The sequence below is a fragment of the Platalea leucorodia genome (genome assembly GCF_965183815.1).
Source record: "Platalea leucorodia genome assembly, chromosome: 1".
NCBI classification, from domain to species: Eukaryota; Metazoa; Chordata; class Aves; order Pelecaniformes; family Threskiornithidae; genus Platalea; species Platalea leucorodia.
In genome coordinates, this window is record NC_138823.1 from 2,081,873 (window position 1) to 2,108,394 (window position 26,522).

Consider the following 26,522-nt stretch of genomic DNA (forward strand, 5'->3'; position numbering starts at 1 on the left):
GGGACCGCGCTGCTGATGCCAACCACACCGAGCTCTGCTCGCTGACAGCGGGCCCTGGCCAGCCTCCAGCGTCTGCTCGCTCCCACGCCGGGGACGTGCCTTGGTTTGGCTGTGCAGGATAATTCTGGTGCATCTAATATCAGGTCCTGGGGTGCCTGTGCTAGAAGCATTTGCATCCAAACCCCTAAGTTAGTACCAAGCCCTGCGAGGTTTCAATCCAGAACCCGTGGCCATGGGCTGCTTGGAAGTGGGGTGCGGTCCTCAGTCCCTCCCTCACCCACAGCTGGGGTGCTCTTGGAAGTCCCCAGAATTGCTGGGCTGATGTTGAGCTGGGCCCGGGCAGCATGCAGGGAACCTTATTTTCTTGGCACCTATGAGGTCCTGGGGAGTAAAGAGGGGATCAAATTGGATGGCGCAGCGCCTTTCTGTCCCATTATGGGTGACTCTATTCCTTCTTTCTGATTTTCCTACACATTCCTCTTTGCAATGACTCCTTGAACATCTTCCTACCCTCTGATACTGAACTCTGCTAACTCCATCCATTCCTCTCATAAATGGTCACAGCCAAAAACCAAGACTGGCACCTGCAACCCGCCATGCATGCAAATAATAGAAATTCCACCTTTTTCCTCCTCACCCGTGGGTTTTAACCCTGTCTTCAACCCACTGCCTGATGCCTTCAGCAATCATGTGAAACCAGAAAGGGGAAGAGGTCCACGAAGGTCCTTAGGAAAAGGGTGGCCTAGATGAAGCTTCAAATCCAGCTCTGCCACAGCTTCCCCATGTCTGACCTCAGGGGAGTCATTTGGTGTTTGTGACTCAAGACCTTAAGATCGAGAAAAAAGCACAGGGCTTCTTGCCCTGACCTGGAGGGCTCTTTGCATCTCGGCACTCAGTATCTCGGTGATGCTTCACCCAGCTGGTCCAGGGATGTCCTTACACCAGGACCAGGAAGGGTCAGCCTGCCCACCCACTGCAGATGTCTGTGCACTCAGAGCTTGCCAGGCCCCTGCAGCACTATGCTGCTATAACCGGTGTGAACACTCATCCTCTCCATAATGCGATGCAGAAACCTGTCATGGCAAAGCCTCGGCTGCTCCCACGTCACTCACTCCTCCAGAAATGCTGTTCTTTGACTCACTGTGGTGCCGAGGAGCTTTTGTTAGGAGTTCTGTTAGTAGCTGGGCATGCAAGCAGCGCAGAAAGACATCTCTCCCCCGCTTTCCCATCACGCAGGAGCTTTTACAATGGCTGGATGTAGACACAGAGGTGAAGGCGAGGGCGTGGGCATTGCTCGGGGCATTGGTCGCTTGGCCACTGCCTGATTTGTTGTCAGCAGGGTGACAGGTCTCATGATGGGCTGAGGCTGCTCAGTAGATCTGATGGGGTCCAGGACTCCTTCTTCTGCTCCGAGGCTCCTGACAGTGCAAAGAGAGGAGCTCCAGGGCCAGGACTTGGTCCCTGGAATGAGCCCAACGCCAGGGCGACATGCAGAGCCCCGTGTCCTCAGAAAACCTCGAAAGGCAGCAGGAGTGCTGCACGCTGCCACTGACCTGCCTCTCCCTTCCGCAGGCAGGCTGCCCACCTCCCCAGCACCGGCGTGGGTGGGAAGGAGGGCTGAGCACAGCACAGCCCGTGCTACAGCAGACAGGAGAGTGAGGAGGAGGCTTGGGCATGTGCCCCACCCTGAAAAAGCTGGGAGACTGGTTTGTCTGCTCATCACCCAGCTCCCGGCTGGATGTCAGCAGTGGTGAGAAGGGAGGGTGGTGCTTTACCCCATCCCCACAGCAGAAAAACCTCCCCAGGCTGCTCTGTGTCTCCTTTCCCCATGCTGAGAGTGGTACAAAGCTTTCCCTGGGCATGTGGACCTTGCTGCTGGGGTGGATGTATCTGGAGACAGATGGTCTCCCCAAGGTTTGCTGCCTGCTGTAGGGCGGAAGGATTTGGAAGAAGCAGAACTTGACAAATTTCTAGGTCTGATCATATTTCATTTCCCAAAATACCCACGGTCATCAAAGCGTGATGACGGAAACCCAGTGCTACCCCTAGATGCTGTCCTGCTTCCAAGGAAACAGGCAGGAGCGGTGCTCAGCATCTCCCAGGCATTACTGAAATGGTCCTGCCTGCATGGCCCCTTCCTCTTATTTGGAGCAAGAGGGAGCTGGGTCGGAAGCTGTCACAGCAGCATCCCTGCAGATAATCTCACCTCCCACTCCAGACCCTCCACACTAAATGCTGCACCACACGCGTTGGCAGGAGTGTGAAGAAGCAAACGGGTGAAACCAAGCTCCTGAGGCTAAATGCTACAGGGAGAGGCTCCATCCAGATGGGTAAACAGCACAGGGCAGGGTCCGTCCTCCAGCCCTGAGGCCACGTGTTATGGCATGCTTGTGGCACCCTTTCCATCTCCAAAACAGGGTGGCCACATCCAAACAGCCCTGGGCTGTCTCCTGAGCACGGCCTGGGAGGTGTTTCTTGGCATGGGTGAGCGTTGATAGCGGGCAATTGTGTGAGCCCATACACTTTCCTTGACTTATTTACTGGTGTAGAAGTAGGTTCACAGCTCTTTTTTGTTACCATAGCACTTCGCGGGTCTGGCCAGGAACCCACCGCACTGTCCAACTTGCACGAGAAACTCAAAGGAAGCAATGTCTGACTCCAGCAGATGCAAGGATTGCTTGCTCAGGATGGCTTGTTGCATCCTCCCCTTCCTGGCCACCCTTCTCTGGGGAAATGAGGTGGGATCAGAGTGGGTGGGCAGGACCCATCCCACCATCAGGACCAGGTGGCAGTGAGGGCACTGGAGATGTCATGGCCTGATTTTGGCTGTGGAAGTGACACCAGAGGCATTGCTTGGTGCTGTGGATGTGTCAGAGGAGAGGAGATACCCTGTATGTCTGCTGTGAAAGTCATGGCCAGAGGACAGGCGTGAGGTTTTGGCTGCAGAATGGGTCTCATGGTGCTGAGCCCACCCCAGAGCTATTTCTGTTGGTGCTTCCTTCATCCCATCTCCCTTTCAACTTGAATGAAAATGTGTTTTCCTCTATGCAAGCAGGCAGGAGAGAGTGGCTGTGAGCAAAGCCAGGGCCTGATGCCAAGCGCTGTATTTACAGCCCAGAAATGGGACGGCACATCCCTGGGTTTTGCTTTCAGAGGAAAGAAAGCTTCATGGGCCTCTTTTCCCATCGGAGATCCTGTTTCCTTCACCCCACCCTGCTCCTGCAGCAGTGGTCGGGTTGCAAAGCAAAGCTGGCGGGAGCAGTGACTGCAGCTGCTGTGGGCTGAGAAGCAAAAGCCACCGCTCTCCCACGCCTGTGACTTTGGGCAGGCCTCTCCTCACTCAGCCTCAATTTTGAGGATGTGGAAGCCTTTGCTAAAACATTGTAAAGTCCCTTCAAGACATTGTTGTCTTTTTCCTGACATGTTAACAAGTTGGGAGTGGGTCAAAGGCTGGTACGTGGTGTGTGCAATCTAGATGGGACGAGTTGTTCCTACAGTTGTTCCTACAGTGCCCTTTCCTTGCCAAGCAGGAGGGTGTCTGCAAACCCATGGTGGCTTTTCCACCCTGGTATTGCTCCTTGGATCAGTGCACGTGGCTTTTGGTTCCCATGCCCCTCCCAGGCTGTCATCCGTGAGGTTTGCAAGCCCTTGTTTGCGCGGAGTGGTTGGCGAGCTGGGCTCAGAGGGGCTGCTCTGCTGGTGGGTGGGATCGATCACGGCACGTGAGCTGCTCTCACCATGCCCCACGAGCGGTGGGGATGGGGTGAGGGAAGTCAAAGCCCAGCTGCAGTGTTCAGGGATGCTCTTGAGGTAGACCGATGCCTTTCCCTCCTTCTGCCCTACCACCAGTGCAAACGCACCCCAGCAAAACCATGCCCTGCTTTTCCAAAATAATAATAATAAATAAAAAAACCCAAACAACACAGAGGCTTGATTTTTTGACTAACCCTTCTGTGAAAATACCCTTCTGCTCACCCAGAGAGGAATATGATTGCTTTCCCAGATATCATCCTGTTTGTTTATCTGCCCTGCTGAACACACCCGGCCGGCTGGGATGGTTTCAGCCAGGATATTTTCCTTGATCTGCAGCTCCTCCGCCTGCCATGGGCTCTCCTCCGGGGACAGCCCTGCTCTCCTTGCCCTCCTTGGCCGCAGTTGCAGAGGTTTCAGCATGGCTATTACCTGAGGTGTGACAAGTTTCTAGATGTAATGAGGGATGGCCCAAGCTCTTGTTCTCAACCATGCCACAGGGATTTTGATGCCGTACCTGGCTGGGTCAGCATGAATGGGTCAGGGGAGAAACCAGAGCATCCTGATCTTCCCATGCATGTGCTGAGTTTTTCCACCCACGATGAGTTTTTCCACTCCCAGTTGGGGTCTACTTGGAAAAAATCAGACCCAGAGTCCCTAAAACAAATTAAGAGCAGAGAGGTTGTCTGTGGAGCTCATCACAACTTTCTCATAGAGAGAGAGAAACGTGCTTTTCTCATTTCAGTCTCAGCTTTCACCTAACCTTGGAAATTTCAGCTATTGGATTTCAGCACAGAGGATCACTTCCAGGCCTGAAATACCCATCATGCAAAAGATGAGTCAAGAAACTAAAGCAAATTACCAAAAAACCCCAATTTTGAAAACCATGCCTGTTTCCTTGCTTTCTGGGGTGGGATGCACATGTCTACCCTTTATAATGGGTAGACATGGAAAATTTTATTTCTTACAGAAGTCAAATGAACAACTAGACTAAGGCTTTCTTGGTGTCCCTGTGGACAGCTGTGAAGGCTCTCACAAGCCCAGTTGCTACCACAGCTGTGTCCTACATGAGTTTCTCTCACATATGGCTGGCCTGGCAGGTTCAAATGACTGCTCTCTACACCACCACGTAACTCCAGGATCTTAAAGTTTAATTTAAAAAAAAAAAACACAAAACAAACACAAAACCCCCACAGTGATTAGAAAGACAAACATGATTTGTGAAGACAAACATGAGAGCTGTCACCTAATTTTCTTCCTGGAGAGGCTGGCCAAAATCTTCTGTGGCAAAGCTTTTGATCGGCCTTTCATAAGCGTTTGTACTGGCATGGTTCAGATGCCTATCGCAGCCCAAGATTTCCAAAGAAAAACCAGAGCCTCACTTGTCAGGACCAACACAAACATGCGGCAGAGGGGACGGTCCTATTTTAGTGCCTGCACGTTGACTGCTCATGTCATGAAAGAGGATCAGGAGGGCTGGACCTCGGGCAATGGGAAATTGCCACTTTCAGTGAAAAAGCAATGACAGTTTTGGGAATTATGAACTGAGCTGTGTTACAAGTGCAAACTTAAATAAACATGTGAGGATCATTTCTCCCCAAACACAATTGTGGCCAGTGGCATCCTCCTTGGCAAGGACTGGCGTTAACTCTTTTGGGGGAATCCCAAGAGGGTAATGGGTTTTTCTCTCTCACCTTTTCTTCCGCCTTGCAACCATCCTTCTTTACTGCCCTTTTTCCTTCAAACCCAACAAGTCTCCAATATCCCCTGTGCTAGCTGCAGAGATGCCACCACAGAATAATAAACCTTGTCCCAGGTCCAAGAAGGATGATTCACATCCATAACTCCAACCTCTATCCTCTGTAAACAGGGTGGTTACAGCCAAATTGCTTGCAAGGAGCAGCCCCATGTCAGGGCACTGTTTGAGACAATGCTGGTTGGGGTGTGTCCAAGCTGTGTTGATGGTCCAATGGCATGGATGGCGTTGGGGCTGGGCTTGTGCCCTGTTTGGTGAGCTAGTCTGGAACTGGCCCTTCAGCCAGGGCAGTGGTGGGGATGTGAATCACGGTGGTTGACTCCATGCGTGATGGTGCTGTTTGATATCTCCCCATGAGCCTCCAAGCTGATGGGGCTGAATTATCTCTTATGACCCTGGAGGTTAAGGGAATGTGACAAAGGCTTTGGTCCGCTGTTGGCTGGTAGCTGCGACCCCAAAGGACTCATGTTCCTCACCCATTATGTCCAATAGCAAGGCTCCTCATGATCATCACAACTGTCACGCTGAGATGGAAGTCTACCTGGAACACTTTGTATTTCAGCCAGACATGGTGGATCTGGGCTACCCCTCTTCTTCCTAGCTGGAGGCTTGATAGCCTCTGTCATCTGCCATGAGGCTGACCTGAGGAGCTCTGTCCTGTTGTTTGGAGCCTACCAGGTCAGCTACAGACCCAGATGTGCTTTGGGAAAAGGAAGAATAGAGCAAGTTGCCTGCAACACTCAGGCCTTAGGGGGAAAAGGCAAAATATCACATACAGGTCTTCCTCTTTCTCTGGGGTTTCTGGATCCCATGATCTCCCCCCTTCCTGCCCTTCACCTAACCCTGTTGCCATTGCATGGTCAGATGAAGCAACCCAACCTTCCCTGACCTGCCAAGGAAGGAAATGGCACGACCAGATCAGCCTGATGCTGGGCTGGACTGCTTGCCCTGCATGCACCATCTGTGTGACTCAGGCACACTGGGAGCACTACCCATGGCTGCCTTCTTCCCACCTTCTCCCATGGCATCTCCTTTCCCTGTTGAGGCTTCAATTTGCAACCCCAAGCTGAAACGGAGCGTTTCTCCTCCCTGCACCATGGAGGAGAGCTGCGATCGGAGCCACCTCCCGGGAAGAAAAAGGGAGGAAGTGGGGAGAGTTGACATTAAAAAATCCCCAGACCTGGCAGTTTGCTCCACCTTGCCACTCCATCACGAGTTGAAAACATGCTTTGTCTGGCTCCAGTTACACAAAAGGGACAGGCCTTGCACAGCGCGCTCCCAAGGTCTGGCACAAACACATGCTGCCGGCTGCCAAGCTCGAAGTGGGTTAAGGTTTCTTCCTTTGAATTCCCAGGCTCTGTTAACTGTTTAATACCCTTCCTGACGCCACTGGGTTAACGCCCACCTAGCCCAATTTCTGCAGTAAGATTCCCCCTGCTGCCCTCCACTCTTTTTTCTTTTTATGTCCCTCGGAAAGTAGTTTTATCACCTCCATGCTGTGTTCCCTGAAGTCTCCTGACACCATCTGCACTTCCCACTACCCCAGTTTGCCCCGGCTTTTCTTCCAGCTTTCTTCTCTCCTTCTTGAAAAAGTGGGCTGCTCTCTGCTTCAAAGGACACCCGTCCCCCACCCCACCACGGTGGTGCTGGTTGGAGTCCAGAGCCCTTGCAGTGGCCCTGGGCGTGACTGAAATATCAACAGCGCACAAGAATAGCGTGGTTTTGGGACCTGGCCAGACCCCAGTCTGGGTCCCAAAGCTTCTCCTTCAGGGATACAGGGATAGGGGCCAGGTGATGCTCCAGATGCCTTCCTCATCCAGGCCCCACAGGAGACCCTGCAGTCTGACTCCAGCGGCTGATTAAACTGGGATTAGTGGAGCTGTAGAAAATGCTCCTCAGACCCTGAAGGGTTACGGTTAATACCTGAACAGTGTCTGCACATAAAAACATGTACATTTTGCACAGCGCTAAGTAATGCCACCATAGGAGAAACAGTGAAGCATCGATACTTCCCTCCTATCCCATCTTATTTCTCACGCTCACTTTGCCTGTCTAATTATTTCCCCCCAAGCTTTGTGTGTTTGCTTTGATTTATTTTGCTTTGTACCAATATTTCTCAACTCCCTCCTTCTCTCTTTCCAGTTCTGGGTGAAATATTAATCTTGTTTATTATTATTAACCTTCCCTCTCTCTAATCTAGTTAAATGCTTTCTCACATTTCCACTTCCTACAGCCCATTTCTCACTTGCAGATTTTCTATTCAGCTGCACTTTGCTTTAACAGTGTCATTTATTTACTGTTCAGTTATTTGTTTTAATTTCAAAGCTTTTCTTCTTTCTTGTTGTGGCCTGCGTTCATTCATTGCTCCCTTCTTCCTGCTGAGGAGCTGCATATTTTTGCTCGGTTGGCTCCAAGATGAGCTGAATTCAGTGCGATAATTCAGTTTCATTTCTGATTTTTCATGTGGATGGAAGGGAAGGAAGTTTCGGTTTTCATTTGCCCAACTGGCTGAGAGAAGCCTGGCTATTATACGTAAAACAAACATGTGGACTAATGCTTACTATTTCCCCCCATGCTCTAGCAGATCATGTTTCCTGCCTGATATCATTCGTGCCTGTATTTATACAAAGTCTTGTTTGGAGACCATGGCTTTTTCATAGATTATTTCCTGACTACAGTTGCTACATTAACTGTCATGTGGGTCTCTCACATCCTTGCTAAAAGAGGAGATGATTAAAGATTCATGCTCAAGGTCAGGGAAAACCCAGAGAACAGAGTGGAAGACTTTGAAAACTGGATGCACATCCCCTCCACCCTGCTCTGGGCACAGGCACGGACAGAAATTGTTGGGGGCTGAAGCTGCTGTGGAAAAGAGGGACTGGGCAAACAAAGGTGACTGGAAGCAAAAGACTTGTCACAGGGGTTGGACAAGGGGCCATCTGCCCAGCATCCTGCAGACAGGTGATCAGAGGAAAAGCCTATGAACCAACTCCTTGGGGAGCAATTTGGGGAAAAATAAAGAGCAACTGGCTGTTCTTTATTCTGTTTCCACATCATTTGTGACCTTACAAACCTTGACTCTGAGCCCCGCCTTGGTCATTGCTCTCTCTAAAGAAGAAGGGTCCTGGTCTGCTGAGATGTCTTCTTGACCAAGACTTGTTTTCTTTCTCAGTCATTTTCGCTAGTTTAACTCCTGCAGTCGTTTCCATGTACTTTGTGCCTCTGCTGCATCCTGAGTCATTTGGCAAGAGGTGATGACGTGGTTGTGGGAGCAGAAGGAGAGAACCCAGAAGGACTGGAAAGCTCATGAGGGACTGGAAAAACCTGACGGAGTCTACAGTTGGTCTACAGGTAGCAACAAACATTGTTGTTTGGAAACCCTGGATGCTTCTGGAGGACAGAGAAGCAGAGCAAAACAGAAACATCGGACTCCGTCACTGCCTGGACCATGGGAGCCTCTGAGGACAGTCTCCAAGCACAAATAGTGTCCTTGCAGGAATGATACAAGCTGGTTTTCTGCTTAAAGCACTTTCCTTAGTACAAGTGAGATAATTCTGAATGACTGTGGACAATCCAGTGAAAATCTTCTTTTTTGCCTCCTCTCCCACGTTCCACAGATACGAAGCTCTCATATCATGGCAGAGAGAAAGGATGGAGGATACCAGGGGACACCATTTATCTTGCAAGCAATGAGCCACCCCAGACTGGCGCAGCTGCCTCTGCTTTGCTCCAGGTTTTGCGGTTCAGCCCAACGGAGTAAGAAGGGACTCCCATGTTTGAATCACATAAATTGTTCCCCAAATTAGCAATGCAGCCATGGTCAGCAGGAGTAGGCCTTGGAAAAAAACATTGGATCTGAATGAGATGTTAAAAAAATTGCTACCTGGAGCCTTGTAATAGGTTCCTACGCACAAACACACCCATCACTGATCATATCTTACGTGCTGTCACTCCCGAAACCTCAAATTACTCTAATCAAAGGAAGTCAAAGTAAAGGCTGTCCCAGTATAAAACCTTACCGTAGTGCACCATCCCACATTGTTCAGGCTCTGAGGGCACAACGACCATGAAAGCTTTTCTGATTGCCCTGCTGGCGGCAGTCCTGTGTGCTGAGCAAGGTAAGGAGCTTTGGAGGCTGGGAGAGCCAGATGGAGAGGATGAAAATATTGGAAGAGAAATTAGGGATAACAGAGGGACAAGATGGTTTGACAGCTTTCTTTGCAAATGGTGAGGTCTTGGTAGTGCAGTTTTTCTCCGCTGTCAACTGCGTCAAGCAATATTTAGTGTGGTTGAGCCTTAGCTTCTGGGTGAGTTCTGCCGAGGTACCCATAACCCAACGATGAGCTCACTGCTCCGGTTTCTCACACCCTCAAGTACCAAGCTCTGACCACTCACATCTGAAGATAGACCTGTGAACTGAAAAATGCTAATGGGAATTAAGCTGGGCTCACAGCTTTGCCTTCGGTTTTATTTTTGTTCCTGAATGAAACTTCAGGAGCTGTTGATAAAGGTAACAGGGCTGGTGTTGACACTGCATCTTCTGCCAGCGTTTCACTTTATTTCCCACAATGACATTACAATTAAGAAACTAGGTTGCTGGCAGATATTTGAAAGCCTGAGAGCTCTTTGCTTATAGGTTTGAAGAGCTTTTTTAAGTGTCTGGGAGTGAGTGTGTTCATAATGGGATCCACAATGCTCTGTGCTCATCCTCTTTCAAGAGGAGGTGCAGATAGAACTGGATAATTGTGTAGAAATACCCAGTTCAGAAACATCGGCTCTGTGCATGTATTTGCAATCTCAAGGAGTACTACAAGCCTTTTTGCACCGTTAAGGCTATTTCTGGCTGCATTTGCAAAACTAGAGCTAATGGAGGGTGGAGGCCAGATGCAGGCAAGGCTTTATAACAGCTATAATGGTTTAAGCTGTTATTGTTTCCTGACTGGGAAGGATTTTCCTTGCATCAGTCAGTGAACACGAGTGCATTTCAGTTGCTTTCGTGCACATGCTGGGGTCTTGGCTCTATCTGCAGCAGGAAGTGGTTTGAACAACTTTGTGAGATTTGGCAGAAAAGCAGATCCGAGAGAGCTACAGGGAACGTAAAATGCAATAACACTTGCTAGGCAGCATCTGGGATTGCTCTGGCATGGTCTGAAAAAGGACAGCAGCCCACAGCTCGGATTGGGGGACCTCCAGAAGAGAGGTGAGAGGCTAAACATCTCCAAGCGATGGAGAAACAGGGAGTGCTGTACAGTCAGTTAAAGAGAAGTTAAAACCAGGATGCAACAAGGGTGATTTTATCTGCTGTTATGGAAAACACCTGCGCTTGCAACACCTGGCACTAGAAAAGAGCATCTGGTTAGGTTTCAGAGCAAGATGGTCAGTCGTATGCTGGGGTACCAGGACCCAGAGCTGTACACAAGGCACCTGAGCTCCCTGCAGCAGAGAGAGGTGGCCTTTTCTTCTTCTACCTGGGGTAGGTAGGGCCTAAAATGGCTCTTAATTCTCTTTTAAAACTGCTTCTGGAATTGTCTAACAAGGCATCATGGGCTGGTTCAACTTCAAAGATGAATTTGAATCAACTGAGTGGCTGGGCTTTGGAGAGTCCCCAGGAGGAGTTTCCTTGTCAAAAATAGGTTCAAATTCAACTGCAAGGGGCTATTCTGTACAGAAATAAGAACCATCCTGGGTTGAGAAAGCCAGGAGGAACTGAACCAGGGAAATTTCAGCCTAACCAGGACCCTCCCTGGCTTGCAATTTGGTCACCTTCGACCAGAAACTCTCCCCCACTGGTGGCAATGGAGCAGGCTGTCCTGAGAGCAGCTCAGCTGCCTCTGTCACCCCTGCTCAGAAATGAGGAGCATTTCGTGGGACTCTGAACAGGAGGGAAACAGTTTCTACCAATTGTGAATCCACCTCCAGGGAATGAGATGTTACGTGCCCGTGTTTCTAGCATGGCCAGCTGGCCAGCCTGGAAACTCAATTTACTTCAGTTTTGTTCAGAAATACATATCCTACCTCCTTCTGGCTCTGTAATAGACCTGGCTCAGCCCTGCTAATAATATCACTGAGAACATGTTTTTCCAGATGCTGGTAGAAATAATCTCTCTATTGTCCAGAGCAACCTCTCCCAGGGAACTCCCTTTAATGTGGTTCTGTGATCAGTAATTTAGCTCACAGGGGTGTCATAGCCTTTAATTAATTCATGTCTGTACGGTGTTTTGCAGATGCAGTCTGAAAATACTGAAAACTAAGCTCTCACCTGAGAACAGTGCCAGTTCATCCTCTCCTTGCCAGAACTATACTAGACCCAGTTGGGCAGGTCGTGAGCTCTGCTTTTGTAGGTTGGCTGTCAACAAGGCCAATGCGGACCCGAGGGAGAAAGAAAGGTCACCTGAGAGTGCTGCTCAGGCTGAAAAAATGTCTTTTCAGGTTTAATCACTGAAAATCTCAAGTAAAGAAAGAAAACTTGTTTTGTTCTGTTTGTTTGCTTTTCCAGCTTCGTTAATCAAAACCAACCTCTTATTTCACTTGTCATGAAAGCTTGTTCGTAGCATACTTTTCACTTTGTATTTTCCAAGCAGGGACATGGCTTTTGTCACTTTCTTCCTGGGAGGGCACTGCTGGAAACCACTAACATGTGTCATGTGTGCTCTTTCCAGCTTCCTCACTGTTTTGCTACACATGCAACAACGAGCACTCCAACTGGAACTGTCTTAAAACCTACAAGTGTGAAGACCATGAAAAATACTGTATAACCACATACAGCTCTGCTGGGTTTGGTGAGTACCAGCAATGCACCAAGGAGCGTTTTGTTTTGTTTTTTTTTTTCCCTCCAGAGACACTGATGGGCAATAGTTTTTTGAGGGCAGTAGTTGTTGAGCACTGAGGTTCAAGGATCACAACATATAATGGATGAATCCCTCAGCGGCGTCCTGTGATCTACCACCTGGGGTACATTCCTCACCACCTTGTGGCAGGGCTGGCTGAAGCACATAGATTTTCATGAGCAGACCCTGTTGCTTGATCTGAGAGCTCACACACATGCTTTGTGACGGAGGACGAAAAGGAGTTGGCTGTAAGTAATGTGGTTTTAGAAACTGAAAATGCATTGGCAGTGATTTTTTGCTGTCCTACGTGAAGCATGGTGTGGGTTTCTAACCAAGGACTTCCTAGTGTCATGCATTTGATCCACGTTGTGTGGACGCTCACCCAGCACTCATAAAAATCCACTGATCGCCGTTATTGCTGCATTGTAAATTAAGCATAGTGCAATATACTTCCTCCTGTAATCCTCTGGTCAGCTCTTGCAGAAGAATCTTAAATCACAGGTCTCCTTTCTTGTCTATTCTCCATCCAGGCAAGGACGTGGGACACCGCATCACCAAGAAATGTTCTGTAGACTGTCCTGAGACCAACGTGAACTTTGGTGTGGCGGCTTATTCCACCAAATGCTGTAGCACCTCCCTGTGCAATTTCAGTGGTGCCAACAGTGTAAAAATCAGCTACGCCGTGATGTTCCTGGGAATTGTGGCCAGTTTGATCTGTGTCATCAAGGCAGGATTGTGATGAGAGGTGGGAGAAGATGTGACAACCCAAAAACCTACAAGGTATTCCCCAACTGAGAAACCAACCTCCTCTGTCAAGTATCTCCAACAGGGTCTATGCTACCCTGTTTTTTCCAAGATGTTGCTTCAGATCCCATCCACAAAATGGTACAGCAGTATATTTTTTCCCCTGTATCTTTTGTTGTTTTGTATTAACTTTCCTTGTGAAAGCTCTTTTGATAGCATCTGAGTGACAATCGTCAGACAAAATAAAGATTTATGTTATTCTAGAGTGTGTTTGTTATATCCACACTAAAATCAACCTGAGAAAACAGCTCTGACAGAAAGGTCTGTAGTCTGAATCTCTCCCTCACATTGAATTCCTCTTTTCAGTACCTGGGAGTCTTCTCCTGGCTGCCTTTCTCAGTTGACTCAGTTGCATCTGGCAGCTCAAGACAGCCACTCCATAAAGCCAGATGTTCTGCCTGATCACTCAGCGCTAATGAATGAAGGTGTCAATCTGGAAAGGTCAAAGATGTTTGTGTTGTTCCCATTGCAAGCAACAGCGAGAATTGTTTTGTAACTGCTAACACACAGGACTGGAGGTTTGCCAGGTATTGGTTGTGCTCCTGGCTGTGCTGCAAAGTTCTCATGTGATCTCTGCAGGGTGCGTGGTTTCAGCTTTTAAAATAGGTAAAGGTCCCACCCCAAGATGCTGGAGATGTCTAAGATGAGGACGGTGCTACTGGAATCTGCCCTCATAGAAAGGGGACATCCATGCCTGCTTGGAGAAGCTGCTGGTGTCTGAGTGATTGCTCATGACTTCCCTGCAGGGACAGGGGAAACGGGCAGAAACGACCTAGCAGAGGTGATGGGTGTCTGATCTGGTGGGGAGGTCTTTGCTCCTTCTCTTTCCTCTGTCGCTGCTGCATTTCCAGGCTTCGGGATGGAGGAGATGGAATGGAGATCCCCTGCAGCTTTTGGAGGAGCAGAGCTATAGCTAAGATGGACAAAATACATGAGCTCTGGGAGCTGGAGAGTGCATTTTAGTGTTTCTACTAGTGAAGGACTTTCCAGCTTCCCCTGCTCTGCCAGGTGCGCAAGAAGCTGGGAGGGGGCACAGCCAGCACAGCTGACCCAGACTGGCCCAAGGGCTATTCCATACCATATGATGTCATGCCCAGTATAGAAACTGGGGGGAGTTGGCTGTGGGGGGGATACCGCTGCTCAGGAACTGGCTGGGCATCGGTCGGCACGTGGTGAGAAATTGCATTGTGCATCACTTATTTTGTATATTCCTTCATCATTATTATCATTATTATTATTATCTCTTCCTCTGCTGTCCTATTAAACTGTCTTTATCTCAAGCCACAGGTTTTACTTTTTTTTTTCTGGTTCTCTTCCCCATCCCACTGGGGCAGGGGAGGGTGAGCAAGCGGCTGCGTGGTGCTTAGTTGCCAACTGGGGTTAAACCACAACAATGGTCAACTGAAGAATGGTAGTGTTGCAGCATTTCTGTGCTGAGGAACCAACAGAAACTTCGTTTTTTGCACGTCTTTTTAACCACTTTTCCCATCACTTTTCCTATATGTTAATCACAATAATTTCTGAAATGTTTCTGAAAGCTTTTGGCCAACTTGAAAGTCCACATTTAGTAAAAACATCTGAATTCCACAGTTACTTTTAAATTTCAGCTTTTGTTTCATGAAAACTACATGCTTTCACCAAAATAAAGAAATTGTTTGCCCTTCTCTCATGACAATTTTAACCAGCTTTAGAACAAGATGAGCAAAACACTCTCCTTCCTTCTCCACTCAGCAACTGTGTCAAGGGAAATAAGTCTTTCCACCCCATCCTCCACCCCCAGTTAAATCCCCTGTTACTCTTTCCAAAATTTTCTTGAAGTTCATAGCTTCCAAATACTTGTGGACAGTGATATTATCTCCTCCTTTGCCTTGGTCCCTCTGATGTCCTAATCATCTGTGTCCTTTCTACCCCCATGGGTTCTTTCCAATCTATCTCAGCTGGCACTGGTGAGGGATGAGGATAACATTAATATCAGGGGGACATATGGGACCAGCTGGAAAAGTGCAGGACCATCTAATGGAAAACCTTGACTGTCAGAAATCCTGCAATAACTCCTTTAAGAAATAAAGCCTTGCCATCTCAAAATCTCAGCAGCTTGCAGGAGACAAGAGATATTTTAGTTTTTGCTTGGATGAGACTACAAGGGAGGGGAAAAAAAAAAAAAGTGCCTGGCTGAGCTGCTATTTCTGTACCTGTTAATGGATGCTGTTGGCTGAAATAAATCTGAATGTGGGCTGCCTCTGCAGCGCAACGTACGGGCTGCAGAATGGCATCGCCTTGTGCCTAGAGCCCCCTTTTCTGCTATTACCTCAAATAGTCAGCAATAAAAGTTTATTTACCAATAAAGACTGATGAAATCCTTTCTGGATTGAGGAAAATAAAATATTTCACAAGGAAGAGAGGGTTGCAGTGCCTGGCATGGAGGGTGCCAACTTCTATTTTCCTCCTGCCTGGTGCCTTACAAAGGCATTGGCCTCATGAAGCCAAACACCACCCCTCCTTTGAGCTTTCTTGGTTAATTGCCACCTCTGTTCCAACTGAGTTTCATGCTCTACCTATTGAGAAAGCAGAATTTTCCTCACCTTAGTCACGCAGGTCTCCACACTAACAATATTTATACATCCAATTTAGACGTGTTGGAAAGAGTTACATCACCTCAAGAACTGGGCATGCCTTTTCGATGAGATAATGACTGTAGGTCGGTCATATTGGAAGCCCAAATATTCCATGGGAGATGGAAATCTGAGCAACTTTGAGACTAAGAAAAAAGGGAAACAAAACAGATGGAGAGCAGCAAGGGGCAGAGTCGCTGGCAGAGGCTTGGGGCACGCAGGTTGCTCCTGCAGCTCTGAGTGTCATGTGAAAGGGTTCCCGCTGGACCGTTTCTGGGACTGTGCCTCCGTCCCCACGACTAGGTGGCAGAAAGACAATGGTGAGAGGAAAAAGCAACAGCAATCAGAAGAAGATGGGAAAGATTCTGATTTTATATAGGGAGATAGGATGAAACATGATAAAAAAAGGAGGAATAAAGAACACGGTATGGAAATCCAGTGGAGTACTCCTATTTGGCATTTCATATAATTTTGGCTGGCTATACTTTTTTTTTTTCTGAAGACAATGAGTTGAGATCCTTGATCAGGCAATCCCTCATTCTCCATGCTTTAGCTGTTTGTTTTTTTCTCCCTGACATTTATTTTTTGTAATTTGTGAAAAAAATCACAGCTTGTTCCATGTGATGTGGGTGGGTGTTATTTCTATTTTTTTAATTTAAGTGGTCATTTTCATTGCCCAGTGGAATTTATTTTCTAATAAGAGAATATTTTCCCTCATAAAAAATATCCAATTTTAGAACAGAAACATTTATGATTTTGAAATGCTGTCTTAAAAAGGCCCACAGAAAATGATGTCTGGTCCCCTATGAAATGCACTGGAAAGATACCGCTCTTCTGATCTAGCTGTATTAACAGTCCTGGGAGACATTTTGTAGAAGTTTCAATCCCAATTTCAATTTCAAATTCAATCCATTTCCATATGTACTAAAACAGTGTGTGAGGACAGGATCTTCAAGGATGCAGCCTGCTCTGAGCCCCAGACTGACCTGGAAAGAAAAACAGTCCTCTTATGTGGACACTGGTTTGTTTTTGTGTTTTGCTTTTCCTCCACTTATCCAGAATTAGAAACTGTTGCGTACTTAACACCAGATGAACAAACTGCATTGTGAAACAACTAGGAAAAGCAGAAGCTTGGAGAGAATATATGCCTGTTTAGATTTCCAACAAAGCATACTTCCACACGCAAGCACGGACACGTTACTCTCAATTATCCACCATCTGACACAGCAACCCTATAGTTATTACCCCAGCATCAAAGCAATCACTGCAGAGGTATAAAACCTGCCCTGGGTGAGTCCTGCTTGTTTTGGAGGCTGCAAGACTTATAAAGGATGAAGACTTCTCTTCTTGTCGTGCTCATCGTAACCCTGTGCACCGAGAGTGGTGAGTCTCCAAGGATTGCTTTGCACTAGCGAGACCCCCAGAGTTGGGGCATGTCTTTGATATTGCAGGATGACAAGGTGATTTTGCAGCATGAATGGTAAAGCTGAAGGGTCATTAAGCTCTAGAGAATATTCCAGTCCTCAGGATAAGAAGCCAGGGGACGTATCCCCACCAGAAGTTGGAAGGATGCTGAGGAGCTGAAGTGGGGGATGAGATACCCACCTCACCAGTCCCAGCCCCAGCCCTTGGAATGGCTCAGTGTAGGCAGCTGAGAGCCCTCGGTGCAGCTCCATGAGAAGGGGGATTAGCTGAGGGATATACAGAGCTGGACAGGCAAAGGGCAATACGTGCAATAAAGCTGCAAATTTGACATATAACTAACTACAGCCCGATTTTTTTTTGTTTCACTTGCTTGTTTATTGGTTGCAATTACAAACTATCATTACCTAAATTGGTAGTGATGGGCATGCCACAAGAAGACACAATTCTGGCTCCCATCTCTTTCTTGCGGCTTGTTGCTTTGAGGTGCAAATTTGCCGACGTTGACCTCAGGTCTGGGATGGAGACGCAGAGTCCCATTCTCGTTCTGATAACTGGTGGCTGTTTCTTCTGGGAAAGATGCACTGGGAACATGCACTTTAACTCTGCCTGGCTGGGTTCTGCCAAGGACTGCTGTCTGTGCCTCTGGAAGAGGCCCAGTTTGCACAGGAGTGAGCTGTGGGTCAGGCAAGGAACAGAGGTTGCAGCCCTGAATATCCCTCCGACTATTCCAGGGGAAGAGTTGATTTCCTCAGCTTGGAGGGCTTTTGCGTTATTGCAAACTGAATTTTTTCTCAGGCTCTGCTGTAGGGCTTTACCTGCAAATTACTGGCCCTTCTGGTCCCGGTCTAGCAGAGCACTTAGGCTCATACTTAATTTGAGGCTGTAAATGCTCTTACTGTGGGACTTCACAGGCTTTAAATTTGCCATGTGCTAAATCATTGTGCTCAACCGGGTTGAGAAAGTTGAGGGAAATAAAAGGATTCTTTCCTGCAGCTTATCAACTGTAATCACATTTTTTAAAAAGATCACGTAATGAGACAGCAAACTTAGCAAAGGAGTTTGTGAAAATTAACACATACGCAGCACAGCTTCACTGTGCAATCTAGCCAGAAGGCTGGTTGCTGTTCCAATTAATCCTGAACCTGACTGATTTTAACGGTGTAAATCCTGCATTCGCCAGCACTTGCACTTGCTAATGCTTTACACGTGTAAGTTGTTTATCTGGGTGGCTCAAATTATTCACATGAAAATGTTGCTTTGAGGAATATTCTTTTTCAGTTAGAGCAGAGGTCTTGCTAGGCACAGACAGGAGACCTCCAAAGGCAGCCTAGTTTAACCCCAGGTTTGCATCCTGAGCGGGGCACATTTCTAAAGAAATATTGTTCCCTTCCCCACTCAGCCCTCCTTACAACAGATATCTCAACAGATGCAATAAAATCAGAAGTGTTTTTTGGTAGCGTGACCAACTGTTGTTCTTACTAGGATAGAGGATCAAAATTGTCCTACCTGACTTCAGGGTCTTAGCTGAGCTACCAGGTTAGGAGCCCACATGCCTCCAGAGTCCTCTACAGTAAATGTGAGCGAGAGAGAAAGGTCCTGAGCATGGAGAGATGTTGGCAAACTCATCACTGCAGATGCTTGCCCCCTCCCTGGGCTAGAAGAGTCCCAGGACAACTGTACTCTTAAATTAGCAGCTTTGGGAGGTTGGGAAGAAACAGGACTTGGGCATGTCACAAGCTCCACTGTTTCCTGCATAGATTCAGGAAGTTTTTCTTGGAATGGGCTTGATTAAAGAAGCTGCATTAATTAAGGAATAAAACGAGTGACATGTCTGGAAAACCCAGTTGTGTTAATTAAGGAATAAAATGGGTTACATATCTGGAAAACCCAGTCTGGGGACTCTGCTCTAGTGTACGGTTATTCTGGGAGGAAAGGGTTGTTCCCAGTGGGGTGGAGCAGAAATGTGCCTGTGCGGGGTTTGCACAAGAAAAGAGACTGAAGCCACACTGTTTGAGTGCAGATAGTCTAAAGGAGGGTCCCAGACTTGGAAAAAAAAAAAAAGGTAGCCTGCAGTGTCAGGAGAATACTGAATGCAAGAGCCAGGCAGGACAGCTAAGAGTCTGGAGATGGAAATGACTGTGACTAAGGTAGGAAGCAAATTGCAAGTCTTGGTATCAAGTCAGAGTGAGCTGGGTGTCAGGCCTGAGGCTTTTGAAATCGTAAGGGTGATGGGATCTGAGTCACTGCAAGCCCAGTTGCCTGACCTCTGTGTCCTCTGCTAGCTGCTCTTCAGTGAGAGATGACGGAGAGTAGGATCTGCAAGGACTACAGACCACAAGAGGCAATTGATGGTCAGTGCTGGGTGGCTCTGGAAAGGGCAAAGGGGTTGTTAGCTGGAGTGGGGAGAGAAGAGAGTTTCCACAGAGACAGAGAAGGATGAATAGTGCCCTAAGAGGCATTTTTGTGGCTTCCTATGAAATACAGTGCACACCCTGGTCACCTGGGTCACGGTCAGAGCTGGGGCTAGGTCTGGGCTAGTAGGACAATAGGGAGCAGAGAGCCTGTTAGGGCCAGATTAGTTTGTCTAAGGTCAAACAAGGGCAGCAATGAGGTTGGGACATTGCTGGCAAAGACACCAAGAAGGGCAAAGAAGCCTGGGCAAAGGAAGAAGAAGAGTGAGGGAGACAAAGAGCAAGGAAGGCAAAGGACAGCGCTGGTACAAAAATAAGACTGGTATTAACTGGCCATAGATAGGCATAGCCTGGAAATAAGAATGAGCCTAATTCCCGGTGGGTGACATTACTGCACGAGTGTTTGCTCCAGATAAACAGATGAGTAGGAAATTCCCCTTATCATGCAAAGAAACCTTCCCTGAGGATCTCTTTGCTATGAATGACTGCTTTAGCTTACTTGAGTGCAAGCTGTTTTCATTCATTCGTATTAGCACAGCGTTTGCAGATGCCCAGTGTTACAGATGTACACATTTTGTAGTGTTAGGCAGTCATCACCCATGGACGGCTCTAAAAAGGAGTCTGCTGCAGCCAAGGAGGTGGTTTGCTGAGCCCTGTCTTCCACAGGTCCAAGATTGCCTTCCAACTCAGGAGAGCTCTGAAAATGAACCAGGCAAATGCAAGCATCCATCTTGCCAGCAAACACTGAGAAGAAGATCTAGGTCACTTGTCCCTCAATTGAGATATGTTGTGGGGGCATGCAGTAAAATATTCATGCCTAGTATGGCCGAGGGGGTTACTCTTAGGTGTGTGTCTCCCTTTTTGTACTCACAAAGATTTTTTTAAATAATTCACTGTTGGTCTGTGTGCTCTGAAAAAGGATGTATAGGCCAGGACTCTTCAGATGACTTAAAGAGGACGTGAAAGAGTGTGGACAGGAATCCACCGGACTCTTTCCGTACAAGAACTAGTGGCCAGCAAACGGGGCTTGGAGGAGCCAGGTTGGAAAGAAACCACAACAGCTTCATGCTGCAAGTGGTAGTAGACTTGGGAGCTCCTTCCAAAAGCACACTGGGGATGACAGATGTTTAAACGGATTCAAGAGAGACTCAAGTAAGTATCCAGAAGGAAGATTCCTTGAGGGTTACTAAATGAACAAACCACAACACTGTCAGGAATCTGAGCTTAAAGTAATTTGGGTTGAGGAGAGTCGCTGGGGCCAGGTTTCACACACCCAGGAGGTTGTCTGCCTCTGGCCGCTGGGCTTGACAGCTCCTCCATCTGGCCCAGCACCACCAGTTTTGTGCTCCTACAGATATTTCTAGAGGTGACTGATGAGTGTTGTGTGCTTCTTTTGCAGCTTTCTCCTTGACATGTTTCACATGTAAAGATGCATCCTCCAATATACATTGTCTCAGTACAACCACATGCTCTGACCATGAGAAGTACTGTCTCACAACCTATTCTACCACAGGACTCGGTAAGTGTGAAGCTTTTCTAAGGCTCTGATGAGAAGATGGGGTTCAGTTTAGGCTGACTGCAGAGCCTCCTACCACCATGAGGTGTGGTGGAAGAATTAATGAGGATCACAGCACACAGCAAGCAAATCTTACAGCAGGTGGGAACTCAGCATAGCCCATCTCTGTTGCAATATATTGTAGCAATACTGCACTGCTGATTAAACACACTCAGGAATGGGGGACATTGGAAGTGAGTCTCTGCACAAACCCCTTGTCTCATCTCCAAGCTCAAATACACACTCATGAGGTGGTGGAATTGGAAAGGGCCAGGTACTGTGGAAGGAGCAATCCCAAGGCACGGTGATGATGATGTCTTGCAATCTTGCACTGTACAAACGCATTAGATCTCCAAATTCTTGCCCTGTGTTGCACTCAGCTCACCCTCAAAACAGCAGGGGAGTCGTAAGGCCTGTCGACAGTCTCCATAGGTCACATATACACAAATAACGATGCAGTGTGATGAAGCCCAAGGGAAAACCAAGAGCATTAAGTACAGAACAACGTATTCCTCGCTGGATATTGCACAGCCAGTCTATCACTGAAGTCTGTAAAAAATATACATGATAAAAACCCTGACTTTTCTTCCTGTTTTCTTTCTCCCCCACTTCAGGCAATGACCGTAACCAGCGTATTACCAAGAAATGTTCTGCATTTTGCCCAACAATTGACCTGAATATCGGCATAGCCGGTGTTGCTACTAGCTGCTGCGAGACTTCCTTGTGCAACATCAGTGGTGCCAGCAGTGTGAAAACCAGCTACACTATGATAGCTCTGGGAGTCTTGGCCAGTCTCGCTTGCATCCTCCGGCTGGGTTTTTAAAGGGGCTGGTGGGGAAAAGGAGCTGCTTGGCCTTGCATTGCAAGGGATCAAACTCGCGTCTGTATGGTGTGAATGCTGCCCTGTTTCGCCTACCTGGAAGGTCACATCCCATCAGCAAATAATTTTGCTCTTTCCGTGCTCTGATGATAATGCATAAGAGCACAGCTCTACCTCAAAATGGTGTTTGGAAGAAGAAGGCATGATGTGGAGCCCTGCATATGCAGAATGGCACCATATAGTCACCATCTCTCCTATTATTGGCCTTTATAACTCCGTGCATTTTTTCACCTTCATTTTGTCCCTGCTATTCTCTTGTGCCATTTTTCCCTTTATACCATTTTCTGCCCTGTATCATTTTGCTCTGATGAAGCCTTTAATATTAGAGTTGTTAAACAGAAGCTGGGCACAATAAAGTGTTATTTTATTCTATTGTGTGACTGTGTGGTACGGTACATCAGGCGCAGCGGCTGGATGCATCCATGTTAGCAGCAACAAAAGCAGAGGCGTTAGTCTGCAAGTCAAGTTGAAATAACACTGAAATATATTGCACTTGCTTTGCATTCACTTCAGGAAGCCTCTCCTCAGATTTTCTTTTTTTTTTCTGCATTGGCAGAAGTGTCATTTTGTGACTCCATTTCAGAGTAAACTGTATTCTATTTAATTTGCTTTCCATTTCTCTTCTGGGTCAGCTGGCTGAAAGGCAATGGCTGTTGAGCTCTCCAGCAGGCAAACAGAGGGGACAAGGCAGGACTCAACATGAAGGGATCTTGAGCATTAAGTTTTCTTTAAACCGATTTAAGATTTTTCAGTGGAAATTGCTTTATAAGCATTATGGATTATTTTGAAAGGGGAGAAAAGTATCTTGCATGGTGCTTAAAGGAAAATCACGAGAAAAGACAGTTTCTACCGTGTGTCTGCTGGAGTCTGGAAATTTCAGCTTCATCTATAACAAAATATTAACTCTGAAAATAAATTTTTTATGTTTGCCAGTCAAGTTTCCTATCGGGGTTAAAATTGAAGGAACTCATTCCCCTGCACTGAACTTCCTTGTGGATAATCTTAGCTAGGAATGAGAGATTTCCTCATTCAAACCCTTCCGAAGTGAGTCACAGGAGGCTGAAACGCTTTCTCCTGAGCTGAAGAAGCTCTCCACTAGGATTATCCGAACAAGATCTCCCAGGGTAATTAGTTGGGCGCAGCTCACCCAGCTGGTTTTCTCTCTGTAGACTCATTGCACAGGGAGAGCAGCCGCACATTTTGCTCACTCTGCTGGGTATCTGCCGAGAGCAGAGGAACAACAAAGCTCAGAAACATCCAGATCCTTATAACAGGTTTGCAAAGGAAATGTGGTCTCATGGCTCCAGCTCACCCCAACCTGCTCCCATCCCTTCTTGTCCACCCTCCCTCCCATCCACTTCTGCCCACAGCCATGCACTCCCCGGCTGTTTTCTCTCCCAGCCTTCCTTGTTGGCTTCTTCATCCAGTCTTAATCTGGGCTTTACCTCCAACCTCTATTTTCTTGCTAGAGCCTCGGGTCATTTTGTTCTCCTCAGTTCAAATGCAAGGTTGGCCAAGGATACTCCACCTTTAGTCACGAGACTCTCCGTTGTCCTCATGGTTTCTATTGCACTGCCGTCCCACAGCTGAGCTGGCTCCATTCTTCCGTTCAATCTGCTCCCTTCACCTTTCTTCCCCTCCTGCCAGATTGAGAGATATTCAAGTGGCACACACATTTGAACACCTCGAATGAGCCAAGAACTGCTCTGTGGCCTTGGATGGCCATACTCTGCCCCACACCCAGATGGTAAGGTGGTAACAACGGACCTCTTTGAAGTAGTCTTCAGCCTTTGCTATCCACAGGTTTAGGATTTCTTAGGGACAATGCTGGTTGGCACAGGCAAAGGCCAAGCCGGGACTAGTAATACCCCAGGTCTTGTCCTGCTGAGCTTGTGAATACAGACATGCTCTTGGCATCCAGGTTTAAAATAAGGTCATGTCTTGTGCTACCTGAGCTTGGCAGGTCCCTCCATTTTGGGTTAGGAAGGAAGGTATAAAAACGTGTGGGCAAAGGGGGCGAAGGCACCAGTAGAGCCTGCTTCTGCCGTGGAGGGTTCCATGGTCTGCTTATGGCTGTTGCATGGAGAAGTTATGAACAGCACTGGGAAGCCAGGAGTCCCATCCCTAAGGGAGCAGCTCCATCCGTGGGCCCCAGCCTGCCTCCCTCTTACCTGGTTTCTTCCTGATCCCATAGGTTTTGCATTCTCTACTGCCCAGCAACACAACTCATGCATGTGGGCCAAAGACTGACCCACATCTGAAGTTACATAAAGGAGTCCTTATCTGGAGGTGGGAGCAGCAATTGCCCTGAGGCACAGGAGGTCCTAAAACCATGAAAGCTCCCTTAGTGAACCCTCCCCTTGGCAATGGGTGTTGTGTGACAGGAGACTCCTCTCTGCCAGCCTCCCTGAGAAATCCTGATGTGACATCTCCTACGCAGATGCTCCTGCCTAATTCCACATCCATCCACCCAGGGTTTCTTATTTGTTGGCTCCCATGGTTGCATACTCCTTGGATGAGAGTGGCGAGCTGCCCTGCAGAGACATGCCTGGAAGGCTCTCAGGAAGAAGATAAGCCTCTCACTCAAATAGTTGGGATTGCTCCTGGGAGGGAGCTGGCCCTCTCTGCGTGGATTATCTAAAAGCTCAGTTTTCGGTGCTCTGAGTCACTGCACCAGGACCTGAATCAGCCAAGGGGGCCTTGCCCTGCCTAAATTAGGCACCTGGAACAGGTGGTTTAACTTTGGCCTTTCTTTTTCCTCATTCAGGGGTCTATCACCACTGGTTCTGAAGAACCTATGCTGCCTTCTGCTCTCCTCAAATAATTTGGCTTTCTTTTCCCTCACAATATGAAATTTCTTCCCTTTCTCTCTGCTTGTTTGCCCAGATCCGATTAACACCCAGTGAATCAATGACAAAGCAAGAGACAAGACAGATGCAAAAGATCAAAGCAAGGTCTTCACTAGGTCTAAAAAGCTTCTGGAAGCCATGGAAAGTGACAAAAGCATCCCTTTTTCAAAATTAACTTCTGCTTTCTTGTCATAGAGCCAACTCATGGCTCCATTTTTGAGGTCCATTTTAGTTTTCCTGAATGAGTAGCGATGAGGTTATTCTACAGAGGTGACTCATCTTCCTTGCATTTTTTGCAGTCTTTCTCAACCTTAGTTCTCACTTGGTGTCGCTGGCTGGCCTGCTCCAGGCCCTCCTCCAGGCTGAAGGCTGTGATGCCAAGCAGCAGGAGACACCCTCCCCACGTTGGCTGCTTAAGCGTTGCCTCTGACTGCACTGAGTTTCGTCATCTGTCCTCTTGAGAAAGAAGGAATTGCTGCAACCCAGTCACTGTGCTGCAAAATTACTGCTCTCCAGAAGCTGGGAAGAGGGCATTCTCCAGAGTTGCAGTACATCTACGTACTAACAAAGACATTAATGTCCTGGGGACAGCTCCCAGATAACTGTTTGACATAGAAGAACTTGTTTCCTACTCAAATTTCTCTCCTTAGTTGGCAGTGCTGGGGATGACTTAGCCTCACCACTCTTTCAAAGCTGACTTGAGGAGGCCTGATGAAAGGACTGAGCCAACATCCTATCACATGAGGGTTCATGTAGAAACAAATGGATGTTAGCAAAGTCAATGTGAGGGTGGATATGGCAATAATTACAGCATTCTTTCATTCACGGAGGAAGGGAAAAGGAATATACATAACAGAAGTCTAGGGGATAACTAATAGGACCAACAAGGAAAAAATGGTTGCTTCCTTTTACACTCATTGCAAAACATCAGCAAGAAGACACACCCACTAATTATAAAGAACAACCTGGTGATAACACTCTTGGGCAGTAAACCGAATTGCTCTCTGCAAAGCAGAAGTCTTGATTTGATCATCACCAGCATGTACCCTGCTGACCTCACAAACCTCCAAAATCAAGAGCGGGCATGTCTGTTTTGTCATCGGGCTTGAATAACTCTGGAATTCACCACCTGATGATGTCATTCTAGGAACACTTTAAGAGAGCCTGAAAAGTATCAGGAACTCACACAGAGAAGGAAATCATCCGGTGTTGGAACGATTCATATTAGACAAAAGTACCCTACTGACAGCTACTTCTGAGGAACTGCCTGTTAAGTTATTCCATAATTGCCAGCAAAAGGGGAGTTTGGCAATTTTTTCTTTTGTACATTCTGCTACCTGATGCCCAGGACTAATCTCACTTTGGAAGAAGCTCTGTTGAGATGGTAGCTTGAGTTTTTACAAGCTGCATCTTGTATTAGGATCTATTTCCCAGAATGTCAGAAACAGATTTTAAGAAATTCAGAGGAGAGCAACAGAGAGGAATAGAAGAAAAGGGATTGATTTAAGAGGAGAGATTGAAAAAGAGACAGTTTGAGAGATGGGTTTTTTCAAAGTAGAGCAGCAATTCCAGGATGCCAATTTGTGGTATCATAAATGGAGGTCTGATTTCCAGAAACTGTTGGGCGTGGAGAAAAGCAGACCCTCCAAAGGA

The 26,522-nt window shown here is 47.4% G+C and overlaps 2 protein-coding genes across 2 annotated transcripts; both read left to right on the forward strand.

The window, feature by feature from the left end:
* Positions 1-9,572: 9,572 nt before the first annotated feature.
* On the forward strand, positions 9,573-13,072 carry LOC309587504 (lymphocyte antigen 6E-like; the record flags this gene model as incomplete). Its single annotated transcript, XM_082305691.1, has 3 exons — positions 9,573-9,624; positions 12,166-12,285; positions 12,864-13,072. 3 exons carry the CDS (start codon positions 9,573-9,575, stop codon positions 13,070-13,072), a joined length of 381 nt encoding a protein of 126 aa, XP_082161817.1.
* A 3,894-nt stretch (positions 13,073-16,966) lies between these two features.
* On the forward strand, positions 16,967-22,137 carry LOC309587498 (lymphocyte antigen 6E-like). The gene is made up of 3 exons (XM_082305676.1): positions 16,967-17,132; positions 20,985-21,104; positions 21,755-22,137. Exons 1-3 carry the CDS (start codon positions 17,081-17,083, stop codon positions 21,961-21,963), a joined length of 381 nt encoding a protein of 126 aa, XP_082161802.1. The 5' UTR covers positions 16,967-17,080; the 3' UTR covers positions 21,964-22,137.
* Positions 22,138-26,522: the final 4,385 nt, after the last annotated feature.

Excerpts from the sequence above, each read along its gene's own strand:
- LOC309587498 (XM_082305676.1), top strand. The coding sequence starts at position 17,081 with ATGAAGACTTCTCTTCTTGTCGTGCTCATCGTAACCCTGTGCACCGAG. Across the intron at positions 17,133-20,984 it reads AACCCTGTGCACCGAGAGTG|CTTTCTCCTTGACATGTTTC; the intron begins GTGAGTCTCCAA and ends CTTCTTTTGCAG. Across the intron at positions 21,105-21,754 it reads CTATTCTACCACAGGACTCG|GCAATGACCGTAACCAGCGT; the intron begins GTAAGTGTGAAG and ends CCCCCACTTCAG.